Here is a 20,619-nt window from a genome sequence, read left to right on the forward strand (position 1 = left end):
ACCATAGCAGGGAGGACACACGGGACACTGGGTAGGGGGAATAGCCAAGAGACACGGGGATGGTGGCACCAGGGATGGCAGCACAGAGGGACATAGGGCACAGGGATGGTGGCACACAGAGCACCGGGGTGGCAGGACATGGGAGACACAGGACACTGGGCAGTCAGGATGACATTGCACAGGGTACACAGGGATGGCGGCATACAGGTGACAGAGGACACCAGGGATGGTGGCACATGGGGGACACACGGCACTGAGCTCAGCCAGGGAAGCCAACACTGAAGTCATCGTCACCCAGCTGTCGTGCCCCACTGCGGCTCCACTCCGTGCCGAGAGGACAACCCCATAGCACGTCCATCTGCTTGGTGGTGCCACCACAGGACGTGTGCCTAGGCCTGGGACTCTGTGATGGGCAGCGTGTGCTGCCACTGGAAATGTCACCTTCCCTTCCCCCGGGCCACGCCCAGCATGTTCCTGGCTCTTGATGGGCCAAATGATCAGCTGATGTGGCCACCACGAGCAACAGGCAGGAATGAGGGAGGAACTTCAGCTCAACCCAGCAATTCGTAAGTCACTTGGTTAGAAAAGACCTTTGAGATCAAGTCCAACCACTCCTGTCCACTACCAAACCATAGCCCTGAGCACCTCATCTCCCTGGCTTTTATAACCATCAGGGATGAGGACTCCACCACCTCGCTAAGCAGCCTCTTCCAGGGACTGAGAACCCTTTCGGTGAAAAAATGTTTCCTGATGTCCAACCTGAACCTGCCCTCATGCAACTTAAGGTCATTTGCTCTTGTTCCATCACTTGTTCCTTTGGAGAAGCAACAAGCACCCACCTCACCACAACCTCCTTTCAGGCAGTGATAAGGTCGCCCTTCAGCCTCCTCTTCTCCAGGCTAAATAACCCCAAGTCCTTCAGGTGCTCCCCCCAACCCCTCTTCTCCAGATCCTTCCCCAGCTCTGTTCCTCTTCTCCAGACGCACTCCAGGACCTCAATGTTCTCCTTGGAGTGAGGGACCCAAAACCAAACCCAGAATTTGAGGTGCAGCCTTACCAGTGCCGAGGGCCAGGGGCACAATCCCTGCCCTGCTCTTGCTGGCCACACCGTGGCCAATGCAAGCCAAGATGCCAGTGGCCCTCTTGGCCACCTGGGCCACTGCTGGCTCACGTTCAGCCTCTGTCAACCAACACTCCCAGTTCCTTTTCCACCAGGCAGCTCTCCAGACACTCTTCCCCAAGCCTGGAGCTGCATGGGGTTGTTGTGCCTTGAATGCAGGACCCAACACTTGGCCCTGCTGAACATCGTCCCATAGGTAGCATCCCATGGTGGTTCATCCTGGTTTGGTTTCTTTTGGAATTCCATCTTGGGAAAGGTGATCACAAACACCCTGAGTGAGTGCAAACGCCCTGGACACTGGGACAGTTGCCACTCACACCATCATTCCAGCCTGGAAACAGAGGTCACCCCTAGCTCAAGGCCTTTCCTTCAATGATGGGACATCCCCAAGTCTTGCAGAGAAGACCATGATCCCATCTGCACTCCCACTCTTGCTCTTTATTAGTTACAGTTTCCGAAGGGATACAGTTTGACTTCTAAATCTTGTTGAAAGCAGCAATGTCAACACTTTGCACCTGTGAGGGAACAAAAGCAGATGAACCAGTGGTCACCAAGGTGGTTTCTGACACAATTATCTTCACAGATCAAACATGATCCAGGTCGCTCAGAACGCCAAGAGGACCTTTAAGAACTGTTATTTAAGCAACATCTCAATCAGACACTGCCCTGTGCCAGTCTTTAGACATTCCAGCCTATGAAGAACTCATATTCTGAGTTTCTACCAACATGAAGATCAAAGTTCCTGATTTACTCTAAATAGAAGCAAAAAAGCAGGCAAAAAGGACAGTAACTCCAGTTATTGGAACTGCTGATCTCCCAACAGTGAGACAGGAGCAGCGCTAAGCCTTACAAACCACTTGGCTGGGCAACCAGGGAAGGAGAAAGGATGGGGATGGAGATATCTTCTCCACCAAGCTCCAGGGAAGGAGGAAGGATGGAGATGCAGATGCCTCCTCCACCCAGCTCAAGGGAAGGAGGAAGGAAGAGTATGGAGATGTTTCCCCTGCCCTTGAACACCTTCAGGGACGGGGCAGCTACAGCTTCCCTGGGGGAAGATCATCCAGTTCCAACTCCCTCCATGGGCAGGGACACCTTCCATTAAAACCTGACCATAAAGTGACCCAGCAGGTCAGGCACCACCCAGCACAGCTTGCTGAAGGACTTACGTAGTCTTCAAACTTGGTGATCTCCTCCTCCAAGATGTCTGTCCCAACTTTGTCATCCTCCACCACACACTGGATTTGGAGCTTCTTGATGCCATAGCCTACCGGGACCAGTTTGGAGGCTCCCCAAACCAGCCCGTCCATGTGGATGGACCGGACACACTCCTCCATCTTCGCCATATCAGTCTCATCATCCCACTGCAAAAGCACAAGGTACGAGTGTTACTGTCTTCCCAGAGACCACTGTTAGGCCCAAGAGGTGTCCAGTGACCTCAAATTCAAAGCTGCTCCTCTCAGAACCTTTCAGCTAAAGCAAGTTGCCCTTTCTTGGCTGCCAGAAGTAGCCGATGGGCTCAACCAAGCCAACTGGGACTTTGCAGCAATGCTGAATGGGACATTGTTTTGATTCTACCTACAGGCACTGAAGATCATGGAATGGTTTGGGTTGGAAAGGACCTCAAAGATCATCCAGTTCCAACCCCCCTGCCATGGGCAGAGATACCTCCCATTGGACCGTGTTGCTCAAAGCCCCATCCAACCTGGCCTTCAATGCCTGCAGGGATGGGACAGCCATGACTTCCCTGGACAATTTGGGCCAGTTCCTCACCACCCTCATGATGAATTTCTTCCTAATGTCCAACCTAAATCTTCCCTTTTCCAATTTAAAGCCATTCCCCCTTGTACCCATCACTCCATGCCCATGGAAAAAGATCCTCCCCAGCTTTCCTGGAGCCCCTTCAGGTACTAGATGCTGCTCTAAGTTCTCCTCAGTTCTTCTCTTCTCCAGGCTGAACAACCTCAACTCTCTCAGCCTGTCCTCATAGCAGAGGTGCTCCAACCCTCAGATCATCTCCATGGCCTCCTCTGGACCTGTTCCAAGAGCTCCATGTCATTCCTAGGACAAAAGCGTTGGTCCTGGTGAGGAAAACCTCAGAGGAACACTGCACTTGCCACGGTGCAAGAAGCAGGGCAGCAGCGCAAAGGCTGCAGATCCCACCTCGCTCTGACCCCTTGATTTGGACATCTGGAGATCCTATCATCACCAGCCTGCTCGGATGTGCCAAGTGAGCTGATTTACATCCCCCACCAGAACAAGACACAGCTCCAAGCTCCCACCACTTTGGTTACTCACTGGTTTCACATCCAACAGGATAGAGGACTTGGCAATAAGACCTGGTTTCTTGGCCTTCTTCTCCGCATACTGACGCAGCCTCTCCTCCCGGACTTTGGCAGCTTCTTGGTCTTCCTCTTCATCATCACTACCAAAGAGGTCAATGTCATCGTCATCATCTTCCTCTGCAGCAGCTGGCTCAACTTTCTTCGCTGGTGAAGCAGAAGGAAGCTCCACTTTCTTGGAGGGAACACTGAATGGTTCCACTTTCTTTATTGAGGTGATGTGCGTTCACACAGACATTAAGGAAAAAGGGGAGAAGATTAACCTGAAGGTTGATTGAGGAGAACTGGGAAAAGCTGAGGAACAATGCTCACAACAGGGAACATGGCCCACACCATGCAATTTGACTGAAGAACTGGCCATCAAAATAGGACATTTAGAATCATAAAGGTTGGAAAAGACAGCTAAGCTCATCCAGTCCAACCATCAGCCCAACACCACTGTGCCCACTAAACCATGTTCAAAAGTGCCACGTCTACACATCTTTTGAACCCGTCCAGGGATGGAGATTACACCACTGCCCTGGGAAGCCTCTTCCAGTGCCTCCCTGCTCTTTCATTGAAGAAATGTTTCCCAACGTCCAACCTAAACCTGCCCTGGTACAACTTGGTGCTATTTCCTCTTGTACTACCACTTGTTACTTGGAAGAAGAGACCAACGCCCACCTCGCTACAACCTGCTTTCTAGGAGCAGCAGACAGTGATAAGGTCTCCCTTCCTGCTCTCCAGGCTGAGCAGCCCCAGGTCCCTCAGCCACTCCCCATAACCCCTGTGCTCCACACCCTTTCCCCAGCTCCCTTCCCCTTCTTGGATGCACTCCAGCCCCTCAATGTCCTTCTTCTAGTGAGGAACTCAAAACTGAACCCAGGATTGGCTGTGTGACCTCAACAACGCTGTTTACAGGGGAACAATCGCTTCTCTGCTCCTGCTGGCCACACCATGGCTGATCCAAACCAGGATGCTGTTGGCCTTCTTCCTCACCCGGGCCACTGCTGGCTCACGTTCAGCTGCTGTCAACCTGCACCCCAAGGTCCCCAGGTGCTCAAAGCCCCATCCAGCCTGGCCTTCAACACCTCCAGGGATGGGGCAGCCACAATGTCCCTGGGCAACCTGTGCCAGGACCTCATCACCCTCATCGTGAAGAATTTCTTCCTAATGTCTCATCTAAATCTTTCCCCCTTCCAATTTAAAGCCATTCCCCCTTGTCCCATCACTCCATGGCCTTGGAAAAAGTCCCTCCCCAGCTTTCCTAGAGCCCCTTCAGATTTGGAAACTGCTCTAAGGTCTACTTAGAGCCTTCTCCAGGCTGAACAACCCCAACACTCTCAGTGTGTGCTCATACGGTAGGTCCTCCAGCCCTCAGATCATCTTTGTAGCTTCCTCTGGAACTGTTCCAACCATTCCATATCCTTTTTATCTCGGGGATTTGAGGCAGCTGCCAAAGCTGTTGGAAAACCTACAACCAATTCATCCTAATTATGAGCACCTCTTCATCTTCAGACAGCCCGGAGACCTTGAATGTGTCCTGGCACTTTGTGACAGGAAAGCATTCAAGCTACTTTCCCAAGGCTCACCTGGGTTGGAGGAACTGGTGCGGGCTGGTGGGAGGTAGATGACTTTTCCAGAGCGTTCAGGCGGCTTTCCAACTTGTAGATGGCCTTCTGAAGGTCTGCCACAACTGCAAGAAGAAGGGTGGGGAAGGGAATTGAACCTTATTTTGTAGGCTCTGCAGGACAACTTTGCTTCTGCTGAATGTTGGCTTTAATAACCCCATCAGATATAAGCCTGCAAAGCTCTGATGGAGACTCTGCCACCTCATCTGATGACACACAAGCTCTGGAAGGGATACACTCCATAGGAGCAGGACCCTATCCAGTTTTGCTTTCAGGCCAAAAGATTCTCCTACTTACCACTGCGAAGGTTTTGATTTTCTACCTCCAGGTGAGAAATTCTGGAAACGAGATCATTTTGGTCAGCAGAAGGCCCAGGAGATGATGTGCTTGCGCTCTGCAACAAGGAAAAATGAGATCAAACAGTGTTGTTAGCCTATTCCCGAGCCCAGTGAAGCAAAGCAGAGTTGTGACTTCAGGGAAGAAGGAAATATGGGAGCTATCTAAGAACAACGACATGTTCTCTAAAGGGGTAGGAATCTACTGGCTCTATAGAATGAAGCATGGAACGTATCTCAAGAAGTTTCAGCTGGCACCAATGAGGAAAGGATAAAATTCCTCATGGTCCCACATCACAGATGGCCACTACGCACACACAAGTTTCTGGAAGTATCATGGAAGTATCATTCTGGAAGTCCCTCCCAGAGAGGCAGCTGGTCTCCTCTACAAGTGAGGCACAGAGCACAGAATGACCCACCTGACATCACTGTGGGAGCTGGAAAGAGATCTGGCTTCTAGAATCATGGAATGGGTTGAGTTGGGAGGGACCTCAAAGTCCATCCAGTTCCAACCTCACTGCCACAGGCAGGGACACATCCCACTGGATCAGGTTGCTCAAGGCCCCGTCCAACCTGGCCTTGAACACCTCCAGGGATGGGGCACCCACTTCTCTGAGTAACCTGGGCCAGGGCTTCACCACCCTCACAGGGAAGTTCTTCCTAAAATCTCATCTCAATCTCCCCTCTTTTGGCTTAAAACCATTCCTCCTTGTCCTGTCCCTTCACTCCTTGAACAAGTGCCCCTCCTCATCTTTCCTGGAGCCCCTTCCAGTACTGGAAGCTGCTCTAAGGTCTCCTCAGAGCCTCCTCTTCCCCAGGCTCAACAACCCCAACTCTCTCAGCCTGTCCTCATACAAGAGGTCCTCCAGCCCTTAAGATCATGCGCTCCCAACTTTTCTAGTCCAACCTTTACTCTAAACAACACAATCCTACGTCAACACATCCTGAGGGAGCTATTAAACCCAACCGGATTCTAAAGGATCCGCTTTGACAGCAAAAATCGAACTTTCATCGTTTTTAAGGAGGTCTTCATCTATAAATTTGTCAAAGTGGAAGAAAATGAAAGGTCTTCATGCTTTCAGTATCATTTATAACCGAGTACAACAGCAGAGAAGATGATTTCTTCTCTTTCAAGGGCACCTTCCATGGAATCACAGTGAGGTTCTCAGTTGCAACTGAGCTTCTGAGACCTCTGCAGTCACTTAAGATGGAGAGAGAGAAACCAAAGGGGTGGAGATGAGGAACACATGGTGCACAGAAAGCACATTTGGGAGATACCTGGCCCTGGTAGACACACGGGAGGAGGAAGGTCAGCAACTTCTCTCCACCCACCCAAATAGCAGAAATGGTCAGACACCAAAAGCACCAGGAAAACCATCTCCAATGCAGCCTCTGTGGGCTCTGGAACACAAGTGCAAATCCACAGTCTCCAAACACCAAGTTATGAGATCCAAATGCTAGAATACCCTATTTATAGGATGAGCTATGACCTCATGCTGAAAGACAAGTGTTTCTCGTCCTATGGAAGAAGAATTTGGTTCACGCTCCAAGGCAGGACTGTCCTTGCCCTACACTATCCTCTCACATCACACCACCAGCTCTATCCGTGCGCAGGTAACTTACAGTTGAGCGGCCCGACTGCTTCTTCTGACGGGCAGAAGGAGCTTCCTTACTACGAGGACCTGTCTTCTGCTGCAAAGGGCAAGAGGTTCGGGGGATGCTTGGTTCAACAGAGAAGATAGGAAAGGATTTCACACATGCTGGAAGAGTTCAGGCGCAAGAAACAGATCCACATGCAGGATAAATCTTCAAGCAACGAGATGCAGACTCACACCAACCACACACCAAAGCCTTCATAGAAACATCTCTCTGTGAACTTTGCCACCTTGCGGAACACAAGGACACACGATGCAATACCAACAGATGCCAAAAGACATGCAAGGCTCTTGGTAAGTCCCAAATAATCACAAGTTCATCTCTTCTGGAGAGGAGCAAAGCAACACAACACCTTTCTGCAGCAAGAACTTGATCGGACCTTCCATATGCCACCGAAGAACAGAGACCATTAGCTATGGTGGGCTCATCACACCTTGTACACCAAGGACAACTCAGGTGGACTCGTTGCCCAACCTCTTCCTGCTCTACCTATGCCATCAGGGCCAAGGTCTAAGTGAACTCAGTGAAAGTGAATTCTGGCAATGGTCACATCTGCCCTCATTCCCTGGAAAAGCACTTTTGACTCCTGGACAAACACAGGAGCTCTGTCACCTGCAAAGAAGACACACAGCTGAGGTTTCTTCCCCAAAAGCAGCTTCTGGATTCAACGAAGCAGTAAGCGCCACAGATAAATGGCCATTTGAAATGTAGAATGGTTTGAGTTGGAAGGGACCTCTAAGACCATTTAGTTCCAATCCCCTGCCAGGGGGGGATCTCCAACACCTCCCTCTGGATCAGGTTGCTCAAAGCCTCATCCAACTCAGCCTTGAACACCTCCAGGGATGAGGACTCCTCCACCTCCCTAGGCAGCCTCTGCCACTGCCCAAGAACCCTTTCAGTGAAGAAATGCTTCCTAATGTCCAATCTGAACCTGCCCCAGCACAACTTGAGTCCATTTCCTCTCATCCTATGGCCTGTCACTTGGGAGAAGAGATGAGGACCCACCTCACCACAACCTCCTTTCAGGCAGACATAGACAGTGATGAGGTCTCTCCTCAGCTTCCTCTCCTTCAGCCTAAACAATCCCAGCTCCCTCAGCCACCTCTCATAAACCTTGTTCTCTAGCCCCTCCACCAGTTTTGTTGCCCTTCTCTGGACACGTTATTGAACTTGAACAAGCTCAGGAAAATCCTCCCTAAACTTCTGGTTGAAATAGGAAACTGGCATCGGAAAACAGAATCCAAGCATTTTCTTCCTTGAAATGTTTTGGTTTGGTTTCAATATCACCAAGATGTCCCAACTTTCCATCGATTCCCTGCATTCAGGGCCACTTGAATCTCTGCAAAGCCAATTTCATCCTTTCCCACCATCGTTTAACCCTGCTCTTCCACTTCCAAATTTCCAGTGCAACACTGAGTAGGCTGGATCACTCACAAGAGCGGTTGCAGAGGTTGCTTTTGGAGTGATGAGACCACTGTGGAGAAAGCAACCAGCCCAACTCCTTCATATTCACCCCAAATGTATGGTTCCTTTATCCTTAAGGAGGAATAAGAAATATTCCTTTGGGAAATGCTCAATTCCCTGTTATTGTACTGATCTAGAGAGAAATTGAGGGTGGTAAATACCCTGTGAGGGAGCTATGAGGCCAATCAACTCAGAGAAAAGTTGGATGCCCTCGGATGGAAGATTTGTGCAGGCATGGAGGGAAGAAATCAAAACACGTGGGCTGTATTCTGTGAATTTTCTTCACCTAGTCCACTTACTAATTAAAGATCTCCACTTCCTCTTGAAAAATGAAGAGTTTTAACAGTGCTGCTTGTACATATCAGGACAAAAACATTTTCAGAAAGGATGTTACTCAACTATGGGATAGTCCAGACTTTGAACTATAGGATATCCGCAACAGGACGAGGATATGGAACTGCTAGAATGGGTACAGAGGAAGTCATGAAGATGGTCTGAGGGCTGGAGCTCCTGTGCTATGAGGACAGGCTGAGAGTGTTGGGGTTGTTCAGCCTGGAGAAGCCTGAGGAGACCTTAGAGTGGCCTTCCAATACCTGAAGGGTCTCCAGGAAAGCTGGGGAGGGACTTTTTCCAAGGGCACGGAATGACAGGATAAGGGGAAATGGCTTTAAATTGGAAGGGGGAAGACTTAGATGAGACATTAGGAAGAAATTCTTCACCATGAGGGTGGTGAGGAACTGGCCCAAATTGTCCAGGGAAGTTATGGCTGACCCATCCCTGGAGGTGTTGAAGGCCAGGTTGGATGGGGCTTGGAGCAACCTGATCCAGTGCGAGGTGTCCTTGCCCGTGGGAAGGGGTTAGAGCTGGATGAGCTTTAAGGTCCCTTCCAACCTAAACCATTCTATGATTTTCCAGCCTCTGAGCCAGCAGCCAAGCTGAATTCCCTCAATACAGCTGATGGAAAACAACATTTTTTTTTTGCACATACCCTAAACTCAAAGTGGAAGAGAAAAGAGAAGGTGGCATCTCAGCGTACCTCAGGAGGGACAAACACACTCCTGCTGGCAGCTCAGCGCTCTGCTACCCAGCAAGGTTATTTTAACAATGACTCAGGATGCATTAAATAAGACTTATGTGATCGTTTCATCAGGAGAAAAAGCAAAGAAAAGCACAGTTGGAGAATTTTAAGCCAAATCCAGTTAGTTTTTATAAAGCACTGCAGGCTAGCAAGCAGGTAAGCAACATGCACTCAACACTCTTGATGGGATGGAGCTATGGTGGTGGTATAAGGCACGGCACACCTTAAGCCTTCTCCTCTAACTTAAAAATACGAAGCCACACAAATCTACAAAGTGGTGAGAGCGGAATTGTGTGAGATGCACCCCAGCTAAAAATGGTTGCGGGCAGCCAGCTGGTGAGAGAGCTCGGGTACTCACTCCGGCCAGCGATTTCTGGATATTCTCCCTGGCTCTGGCAATGTCGCGTAGGATCGTGCTGGCTCCGTTCTCCTGCAAACAGCGCAGAAAGAACCAAGATTTGGGTTTTAAATAAAAAAAAAAAAAAAAAAGAAAACATGGGAAACTGGTTCAAAAAAAAAAAAAAAAAAAGGGAAGGGGTGGCAAGAACAGGGTGAGGGTTCCTTGCCATGATTCAGCAAGGGATTGCAAATTTAGCCATGAGGAGGACTCGTTCTAAATCAAGCAGCACCAGCTGCAAATCCCTGGTCACCTCAGGCCACGTGGCCAGAAGAGCTTTTTAAATACTGTGTTATGACCTGGAATGGTCTGGACAGCTGCCAGGCAGGCAGAGGGCTGGATTTACTGTCGCAATCCCGACAGATCCATCATTAGGGAGCTCTTTTTTGCAGCGTTCCCTGTCATCACGTTCAGGCAAGAAGCGTGAGCCCTAATCGAAGGTTTCTACCCAGAGAGCTGTGACCCAGGCTACAGCAGCACAAGTTTTTGCCCTCATCCTGCTGCCTGGACCTGGAAAAATAACCTTTCCAGGGTACAAATTCAGTTTCTATGATCCATTCACTCCTTGCCCTTCCCAGGCTGCAACCCCGCAAGCAAGATTTGGGACACGAAACTGGCCACAAGCCCAAAACCTTGTGTCAAACAGACCACAGAAGAGCAATAGTCTGGATGCCTCAGATTGGATATGGCTTCCAGGTTGCAGGAAGGTTTTAAGGAGCATGGATTCTTTTATCCTCAGAAGAGAAGTGCCCGATAAACTGCTGCAGATTCTCCCCCAAAGCCTTCACACCACCTCTCAAAGGCAGAAGTCCTTCAAGAGAAGGCATGAAATAGTCTGTTCTCCTAAGATCACAGCAGAGCTTTGCTCTTTAACATCTACTTCAAGCGCTTACCTATAGCTCCTGACTTTTAGGCAAGTGTCCTACGTGCTGCGCCACCACTACGGGCAGAGTAGCAGCCAGAGCATGCCTAGACTTAAGCAAAATGCTTCCCCTTAACCCCTTGTAAGGCAGGCGTTTAAAAGTCTAAGCAGCTTTCTATGTAACCACCCAAATGCATAAGCAGTTAACAGCTCTTTACACAGCAGGAAGAGGTTATGGTAGCTCTGTACCTTGAAATAGGAATGATTTCAAGCTAATATTTAAACTTGAAGGACTCCAGGTACACTGCAGCAGCCTACGCTTCCCCTCCATCTCACCACGACTGCAGTTTCCTGCAGGAGTACGCTGAATATTCCAGGGCGTACAGAGGAACATCATTGCCAGTCTCTTTAGAGCCATAATGCCTCTCCAGACATCAAATGTGTCACAAATACTCAGTGCATCCCTCACCAAAGGAAGGTGACCTGCTCCCAAACAGCGTTTTTCCTGGCTGAATGGGAACAGGACAATTCTTTGCCTGGCTCAGACTGTGTTTCCATGAGATCACAGTGTCCGTGCCCTGTTGGAGCAGCGTGGAGAGATTAAGAGGAACTGCTGCAAGCTGTAACTGGTTCACCTGCTCTTAAAAGTGTATCTCATCTTCCAGGACACTGGTTGCATTGGAAAAAACATTCACAACCCACAAACAGTCTTTCAAAAGGGGCCATAACTGGGAATAGGCTTAGAGTGCTCCAGAAAAGAGGAAAAAGCAGTGCCCAGAGTGGAAATAACACAGAAATGCACATCCAAGTGGATTGTGTCTGTTCTCCTGCTTGTAAAGCTCCAGCGTTCTGCTAAATCCCAGCTGGGAACAAGCATTACCTGCTGGCGTGAAGGGCTGCCGACCGGCCCATTCATCTGCTCGTAGTATCTTCTCTCGGCATCATCGTACTTGTATTTATCAAACCAGATCTTCTCGTGCATGAAGTAGTCAACTGCCATTGTTCTGCAGGAGAAAAAAACACCCGAAGTGAGTTCCTAGAAGTATTTAATAGCTCAGAATGAGCGCGGCAGAGAGGGCTTTCTACCCCACAGAGCTGCGCTCGCAGCTCTCTCCTTGGCCGTTTCCCTGCCGGTGGAAAGCTTTAAGTAAACCGGATCCTATTAAGAAAGCAGGACAGTCGAATCACCCACCCGTCTGTCCAGCCTGACCTGCATTTAGTGACGGGGGACCGGCATAAATCAGCTGATCTGTACCTTCTTTCCCCCCCAAAAAGCTTTCAGAACGGGATTTTCTAACATCACGAGAAACTGGTTGTGTAGGAGAATAAAAAAGAGAACAATTTTTAAGATGCCTGGCCATGGTGAAACTAGAATACACAGTTCCAAGCTACTCCTGACACACCAGCTCACCAGTCTGAACACATTTCAGTCTCCCTTGGACACCAAGGTTCATTCTTAACTTGAAGCCAAATGATGTGGCCCTTGCAACACTATAAGAAGATTTCAAGACAGAGGACAGCGAGAGCCAACATCAGATTGGAGAGGTGGTGACAGAGCATCACAGCATAACCACACGGTTACCAGGTTCTCCCACAAAGAGAGCAATTAACTGCAAATCCATCCCTTGTCAGGTCCAACACCACAGCTCTCTGGTCAAACATTCCCATGGAAGCCAATGGATGAGTTTAGAAAAACAAGCACCCTTCTCATCTGCCCACGAGGAATAGACCAGAGGCCACCACACAGGTCCTCTCCATGGAAGCCATTTCCAGCACTCAACCCTTCAAAAGGTCTAAAAGCTTCCCAATAAACCTTAAGGAACTCAAGGATTCCCAGAAACAAGGACTGATGGTTGCACTGCACCTCATCCAGGACTTAAAGAAAAACCTTCTGAAGTCTGTAAACTGATTTATAACTGCAAATTACATCCCTGAAGGTCATCTACAATTTGAGAATGCACTCTTCCTGCCCAGCCATGTGCGTCGAAGAGGCTGTAATCCAGACAGCCCCAAAATCAACAGATCAATGGTCTAATGAACTCCAAAGGCAACCTCCTCCCTCAATGGGGCAAACGAAACAGGCTCGCGCCAGATCGATGCCCTAAATTACATTTCCCTGCCATCCCCAAGCCTTCTTCAGGCTGGATGTGATGTTCAAACGTAGTCAAGTCTTGTAGAGCCCACTGGCAGCCTCCAGGGTAAAGTGAGGTTCTTCTCTGAAGGACCTTCTGTTTTAATACAAACACACAATAAATAAACACCCCTTCGTTTCTCAAAGACAAAGCACTGCACCCTCTGCAGTCGCAGTGCACCCAAAACACATGGTTACTCCCTCTAACGTCTCACCTCCATGAAAAGTGAAAGCTCGGCTCACTTACGAGCCCTGCTTAACCTCTAGCACGACAAAAATGTCACCTTCGGCCTTTCATCAGGAGAAGGGGGCTCCTCACAGGAGTTTTCCCCAGTTACTCTGCCCACAGCCTCCTGTTTCTGCACACACAAAGGACGCCTGTCTTCTACACATGCAAACTCCGCTCAATCCCGACCCATGTGTTACCCCAGAATAAACCACTCCTACTTTGTCTCTGGTGCAGGAATGGCTGGAGCAGAAGCAGCCGGCTGGGAAGGTTTTACTACAGAGGATTCCTGCATCCCCGCACTCTCTCCCGCTCTCGATACTTTTAGAGCCTCAGCTGCAAAGTATCGTGACTCAGCTCTGTCGTATGTCGGCTTATTAAGCCACACGGTTTCACTGTCCTCATGTAGGAAAAAGCTAGTAGGTGGAGGTTGCTCAGCATCATCAGGGAGCAGAGAGTTGGTGGTGATCTCATGTTTGATGCCTGCTTGCTTCTCAATGTCGTTCTTGACCGCTTCAGGGCAGCCACGTTGCTGCTGTTTGGCATTGCCAGGTGGATGATCATCAAACATCTTCTCATAGAAGCTCTTCTCGGCATCATCATAGAGAGGTTTCTCCAACCACACCTCCGACATGAGAGCCTGCAAACTCGAAATCTGCGGCTTCCCATTCACCGTCTGCTGTATGGAGCCAGGCAAACTGGTAACGAAGGAAGTGGAATTAGCAACGATGTCTGGGGCCAAGCTTGGTGTAGCAGGAGTAGGCAGGGCTGTGACATAGCCCTCATCTGGCGTTCCTGGCCCAATACTGCCAGTGTTTGACCACACAGCCGGGATGGTCAGGACATTTGGTGGAAGTAAGGCCATTGATTTTTCGATAAACGCCTCCTCTGCTCTATCAAAGTCAAGCTTGTTGACCCAGACACCCTGAATGACATGGTGACACGCAGACAGGTTCCCATGGGAGCAAGACAGGGCTGCTGAAACCACCCGTGGCTTAGGAACATCTTGGACAGCTTTGGCCACAGCCACTAATGGTGACGGCTCAGCAGTTGATGCCACCTCAGATGCTTCCTGGTTCTCACAATCTGCTAATTTTTTCCTGTAGGCATTCTCAGCGTGATCGTAGAACGGTTTGTCAAACCACACATGGTCAGCTGACAAACCGGTCAGAACAGAGTCTAACTTTGAGGCCACGCTTTTAGGCTTTGGAGATCGCTTCCGTTTCCTTTGTTTCTTCCCATTCTTGGCTTTCTTCAGGTCTCCCTTAAGTTCACTTTCAATGGAGTCATCGTTGCAGACTCCATTAACAGCCTCCACCTCCTGGCACTCATCAGGGGCCGCGGCAGCAAGCATCGCTTCTCTTTCATAATGCAGTCTCTCTGCTTCATCGTATTTGTGCTTGTCTACCCAGACTTTTTCTGCTGGGCAGGGTGGCTTCCTTGTCCTCATCCTCCAAAGAGCGGCAGCATTAAAAGATAAGCACAATAATGTAGTGGCAGCAAAACTAAATCAAGCAAGGGCATGCATCAGATTTCAGTCATTTCTTAAGCAATACAAGAGCGTCAAATACTATCCTGCCATTGTTACTCGTGGTAAAGAGCATTTAGTTTCATTTTTTCTTCATTATGTATTTTAATCTAAAGAAATTAAAGAGTCAAAGAGTTTAAGCTGTCACCGAAAATACTTCTGCTGTCTGACAAGTATCTTGCATGGTAACGTTTAAAAACAAAAGTGATTGGTGAAGGCACTTCAAATGTTACTTCTGAAAACAACTAGAAGGGAAAAAAACCACCCAGCGAGGCTTTGTTCAAATCATAGAATGGTTTGGGTTGGAAGGGACTTTAAAGATCACCCAGTTCCAACCCCCTGCCATGGGCAGGGCCACGTCCCACTGGATGAGGCTGCTCCAAGCTTCATCCAACCTGGCCCTAAACACCACCAGGGATGAGGCTTCCACAACTTCTCCAGGCAATCTGGGCCAGGGCCTTGCCACCCTCACAGGGAAGAAATTCTTCCTAAGATCTCACCTCAATCTTCCCTCTTTCAGCTTAAAACCATTCCCTGTTGTCCCATCCCTGCATTCCCTGAGAAAGAGGCCTTCCCAGCTTTCCTTGAGCCCCCTTCCATACTGGGAAGCTACTAGAAGGTCTCCCTGAAGCCTTTTCTTCTCCAGACTGAACAACCCCAACTCTCTCAGCCTGTCCTCACAGCAGAGATGCTCCAGCCCTTGGATCCTGTGGCCTTCTCTGCACTCTCTCCAACAGATCCATGTCCTTCCTGTAAGGTCTCACCAGAGAGACAGAATCACCATTTCTCCAGGTTAGGTTAGCGCTTCATTACTTGTCCAGGTTTCTCAACTAGGCACAGATTTGAGAAGATGGACTGAAAAAAGAAAGATGCCCCAGTTCTGGAGGATCTTTAGAGGTTGTTGCTTCCCCCTATGTAACCAGCAGAGGGAGCTGCCTGACTAATCTATGACCCCAGGTTTAAAATCCCAGTTAACAGAAAATTAAGACCAACCAAGAGTTGGAGATCTCATTTTTAATCCTGCTTACTGAAAAGATCTTGCAGTGAAATGAAAAATACTGCATCTGCTTTGTGTGTACAGTTGGACTCAATGATCTTAAAGGTCTTTTCCAACCTAAATGATTTTGTGATTCTGTGTTTTCCTGCCCTAGTCAGAAAAAAAACCCCAATCAAGCAGCTCGTAGGTGCGTGAATTATTGGGAATGCTATAGGAAATGACAGTTCCAGTACAGAGTTTCCTGCATTGCTCCAATATCCAACTGCAAACACTGGGTGGGCTGATCCCTTGAGTTAAAGAGAGGTTAGAAATGAGGCACCATTAATCCAGCTCTCTTTAGCTAACAACAGCTGTGTGTTTACAGCTATAAATCTGTTTGGGACAGGTTGGCAGTCACATACAGCCAAAATATCCTTTGGGATTCAGGCAACGGCTCACAGCTCCAGGCGTTTCCAGAAGACTTGACAAGCCTCAAGTCTGGGGCTTAAGCAACCCGAGAAAACAAATTATTATAAACATTTTTGCCTCTTCAAGTTTTCAATTTATAGGCATACAGTGTAGAAATGTAAATATATAAATAAATGTATATGCATACAGCTTAAAATAGCACAGAACCATTTAGGCTGGAAAAAGTTTAAAATATTAAAGCAATGTAATCATAGAATCAGGGAACAGTTTGGGTTGCAAGGGACTTTAAAAGCTCATCCAGTTTCAAGTTCCATGGGCAGGGACACCTCCAACTGGATCATGTTGCTCAAAGCCTCATCCAACCTGGCCTTGAGCACCTCCAGGGATGGGGCAGCCATAACTTCTCTGAGCAACCTGAGCCAGTTCCTCACCACCCTCATCGTGAAGAATTTCTTCTTAATGTCTCATCTAAGTCTTATCTAAGTCTATCTAATGTCTCATCTAAGAGCAGGTCTTATGAGGAGCGGCTGAGAGAGCTGGGGGTGTTTAGCCTGGAGAAGAAGAGGCTGAGGGGAGACCTCATTGCTCTCTACAACTACCTGAAAGGAGGTTGTGGAGAGGAGGGTGCTGGCCTCTTCTCCCAAGTGACAGGGGACAGGACAAGAGGGAATGGTCTCAAGCTCCACCAGGGGAGGTTTAGGCTGGACGTTAGGAAAAAATTCTTTACAGAAAGGGTCATTGGTCACTGGAACAGGCTGCCCAGGGAGGTGGTTGAGTCACCTTCCCTGGAGGTGTTTAAGGCACAGGTGGACAAGGTGCTAAGGGGCATGGTTTAGTGTTTGATAGGAATGGTTGGACTCGATGATCCAGTGGGTCTCTTCCAACCTGGTGATTCTATGATTCTATAAGTCTTCCCCCTTCCAACTTAAAGCCAGAAGGGGTCTCATGAGGGCAGAGCAGAGGGGCAGAATCCCCCCCTGGTGGCCACACTGCTTTGGATGCCACCCAGGATATGGCTATGTATGTATAATTATATGTATATTGAAATATATACAGTTTAAAACATTACAGAATCAGAGTCATTTAGATTGGAAAAGGCAGAATTGAAAGTATCAAAGCAATGTAAGGCTTTATTTCAGTTATAAAAGTTAGTAAGAAGAGCAGAATTAGGTCTTTCTTTTTCTTACACGACTGGTGGAAATCCTCTTCTACCTGAAAGCACTGAAACTCAATTTAAACCCTCTAAAAGTAGGTATATTGAACCTTATTTTCAGTACTTTATTTTAGTTTGCCCTCTTTACTTGCAGTTTGCAGACAACAACTGAAAACAGCCCTGAGGAGAAGGACTTGGGATGCTGGGGGAGAAGCAGCTTGACATGAGCCAGCAACATGAGCTCACACCCCAGAAGGCCAACCATGTCACGGGTTGCATCCAAAGCAGTGTGGCCAGCAAGACGAAGGAGGGGATTCTGCACCTCTGCTCTGCCCTCATGAGACCTCACCTGGAGTGCTATGTCCAGTTCTGGAATCCCCAACACAAGAAGGGGATGGAACTGTTGGATCAGGTCCAGAGGAGGCCATAAAGATGATGTTAGGGCTGAAGCACCTCTGCTCTTAGGACAGGCTGAAAAGCGTTGGGGTGGTTCAGCCTGGAGAAGGATCTGGGGAGACCTTGGAGCAGCTTCCAGTACCTGAAGGGGCTCCACTAAAGCTGAAGAGGGACTTTCTCCAAGGGCATGGAGTGATTTGAGGAGGAGGAGGAATGGCTTTAAATTGGAAGGGGGAAGATTTAGATGGGGCATTAGGAAGAAATTCTTTATTATGAAGCTGGTGGGGCTGCCGAGGGAAGTTGTGGTTGCCAGTCCCTGGAGGTGCTCAAGGCCAGGTTGGATGAGGCTTTGAGCAACCTGATCCAGTGGGAGGTGTCCCTGCTCATGGCAGAAGGGGGTGGAACTTGATAGGCTTTAAGGTCTCTTCAAACCCAAAGTGTTCCACGATTGTATCATTTCAGTCACACTGCAGGCTGGAAAAGGGTTAAATAATTCAAAGTAGAAGTGTTGTGCACAAAGGCCCCTGCTTTGCAGCATCAGCGTTCTAAAAATCACAGCCATCCGGATCCAGCGTCAGCACAAAAACCACAGGGAAAAGCAAAACACTCAACGGTAACTGCATGGGTAGGGGAATACACTTAAATTTTTAGGTTGGTAAGGACAACCAAGCAGAATGTAAAGTTACTGCTCTTCAGGGTCAGGTTGGAGGGGACTTTGAGCAACCTGATCCAGTGAGAGGTGTCCCTGCCCATGGTAGGGGGGTTGGACCTGAATGGGCTTTAAGGTCCCTTCAAACCCAAACTATTTCATGAATCTGTGATCTTCAAGGCCCCTTCCAACCAGAACCATTCTATGATCAAGCCCTCACCGACCACTCCTGCAGGAACCCCTGCTCTTACACCTACCCTACATGGACATAAATGTTTAACCTTGGTGGCTGAGGCTGGAGGAGACACCTCCATCTCCATTCCTTCCGCCTTCCCTAGAGCTCCAGCCTTTTGCTGGGTGGTCTTTAAGGTCCCTTCCGAGCCAAACCATTCTATGACACTGTGATTTATTCTACAATTTGCTGTTAGACTCCACATTCCCATTTGAGTTATTGCAAGGGAAAATCAGAGTCCAGAGCCTTTGAGGAGATCCCTCTCGACAATAACTCACTGACCTAGCACAGTTGTTATCCTGAGGTTACAACTTGAACCCTTTCAGTGGGCATGACAAGAAACCTGGCTGTGACTCAGAGCTGTGCACCTCTAAATATTTAATTCATAGTACAGCCATTAACATTTCCTACTCAACAAAACCAAAATTAATATCTAAGAACTAGTATTTTGGGGGTTTATTATGTGTGATTTTGTTCAAATCCCCGAGCAACCAGCCTCATGCACCCAAGCTGCACCCCCCCATCACTCAGCTCAAGGCTGAAGGGCTTGAGGACTCGAAGAGGTTCTCTGAAATCAAAGAACCATCCTGAATAAATGAGAAACATCTGAATTTAACAAATCAATCCAAAAAAGCACACTTATTTCCAGCAGAAACCAGAAAACTGTGCAATAATCTGTCTAGTAAGGAGCATTAGATCAGCGCTTGTACCTCTTGACCTTCCAGAAAACACTGCAACACAGCTTAAAACATCTAAAAAAACCTAAATTGCACTTTATATTCAGGTTTTCCTTTTACTTTATCCTCTCCTCTCACATCTTACGCCACTTATGGAACAATAAAACACACAACACCTAGAGAGTACTTACTTTTTCTGCTCCTACGAAAGCATTAAGAAAAGAAAGATAAGGTTAGAAGAAGTTTCCAGTTCTAGAGACATGTCAGCAAGGACACGGAATGACAACAGCAAAAGATTCCATCACACAGTTAATTCCCTCCATCCAAAATATATTGAATTAAACTTACAGCTGCTCCAGAATGACATCTTCATCAACCAAGGTCACAGACACTCAGTTCCTTCTAATTTTAAGTAACAGGCAATTAAGACAAGTATCCAAAATAACCTCCCCATCAGGACAGGGAAGCAGACAGAGAAGCTCCCACATTGCCACACCAACATTATCACCTAGTACAAGTGATGTTCAGCTCCCTTTGTTACAGGGAAATGAGCACCTGAACTAATTATCATGTCCACTAATGAATTCACATGATTGGTGAGACACTGGCCCAGATCACCCAGAGAAGTTGTGGACACCCTATTCTTGGAAGTGTTGAAGGCCAAGCTGGATGAGGGTTTGAGCACCTTGATCCAGTGGGAGGTGTCCCTGCCCATGGCAGGTGGGTTGGAACTGGATGGGCTTTGAGGTCCCTTCCAACCCAAACCATTCCACGGCTCTGTGAAGTCAGTGACACGTGCATCTTCGAAGGATCAGAGAAACACTGGCACCAATGCTCACCCTACTAGTTTGTGAAGGCAAGCATCAAGTTCACAGATGAATGCAGGACAATTTAAGACTTGAAGAGCCATAGCTATGAGGCTCCAGAGAATCACAGCATGGTTTTGGTTGGAAAAGGCCTTTCAGAGTCCAACCGTCAATCTAGCCCTGCCAAGTCTTCCACTAGACACGTCCCCAGGTACATCTACACCTATGCAAACACCTCCAGGGACGATGACTTAATCACCTCCCTGGGCAGGCTCTGCCAGTGCTTAACAACCCTTTCAGTAAAAGAATTTCCTCCTTAATATCCAACCCAAACCTCCCCTGGCACATCTGGAGGCCATTCCCCTTCGTTCCACCACTGGCTGGCAGGGAGAAGAGACCAACACCCACCTCACTACAACCTCCATTCAGGGAGCTGTAGACAGCAATGAGGTCTCCCCTCAGCCTCCTTCTCTCCAGGCTAAACAATCCCTGCACCCTCAGATGTTTCTCACAATGCTTGCTGTCCAGAACCTTCACCGGATTCACTGACCTTCT

The 20,619-nt window shown here is 48.4% G+C and overlaps 1 protein-coding gene across 4 annotated transcripts; it reads right to left on the bottom strand.

Moving 5' to 3' along the window:
* Window positions 1–1,538: 1,538 nt before the first annotated feature.
* Window positions 1,539–14,683, bottom strand: EEF1D (eukaryotic translation elongation factor 1 delta). Of its 4 annotated transcripts, XM_069854760.1 has the most exons (9): window positions 13,440–14,683; window positions 11,742–11,865; window positions 9,961–10,032; window positions 7,028–7,096; window positions 5,367–5,463; window positions 5,031–5,134; window positions 3,416–3,664; window positions 2,287–2,481; window positions 1,539–1,635 (listed from the first exon to the last, which is right to left on the bottom strand). In XM_069854760.1, exons 1-9 carry the CDS (start codon window positions 14,666–14,668, stop codon window positions 1,597–1,599), a joined length of 2,178 nt encoding a protein of 725 aa, XP_069710861.1. In that variant the 5' UTR covers window positions 14,669–14,683; the 3' UTR covers window positions 1,539–1,596. The 4 variants fall into 4 exon arrangements, with proteins under 4 accessions (XP_069710861.1, XP_069710863.1, XP_069710862.1 ...); XM_069854762.1 differs by lacking the exon at window positions 9,961–10,032; XM_069854761.1 differs by lacking the exon at window positions 7,028–7,096.
* Between the last annotated feature and the right edge of the window lie 5,936 nt (window positions 14,684–20,619).

The sequence above is a fragment of the Phaenicophaeus curvirostris genome, chromosome 3, assembly GCF_032191515.1.
Source record: "Phaenicophaeus curvirostris isolate KB17595 chromosome 3, BPBGC_Pcur_1.0, whole genome shotgun sequence".
Classification (NCBI taxonomy): domain Eukaryota; kingdom Metazoa; phylum Chordata; class Aves; order Cuculiformes; family Cuculidae; genus Phaenicophaeus; species Phaenicophaeus curvirostris.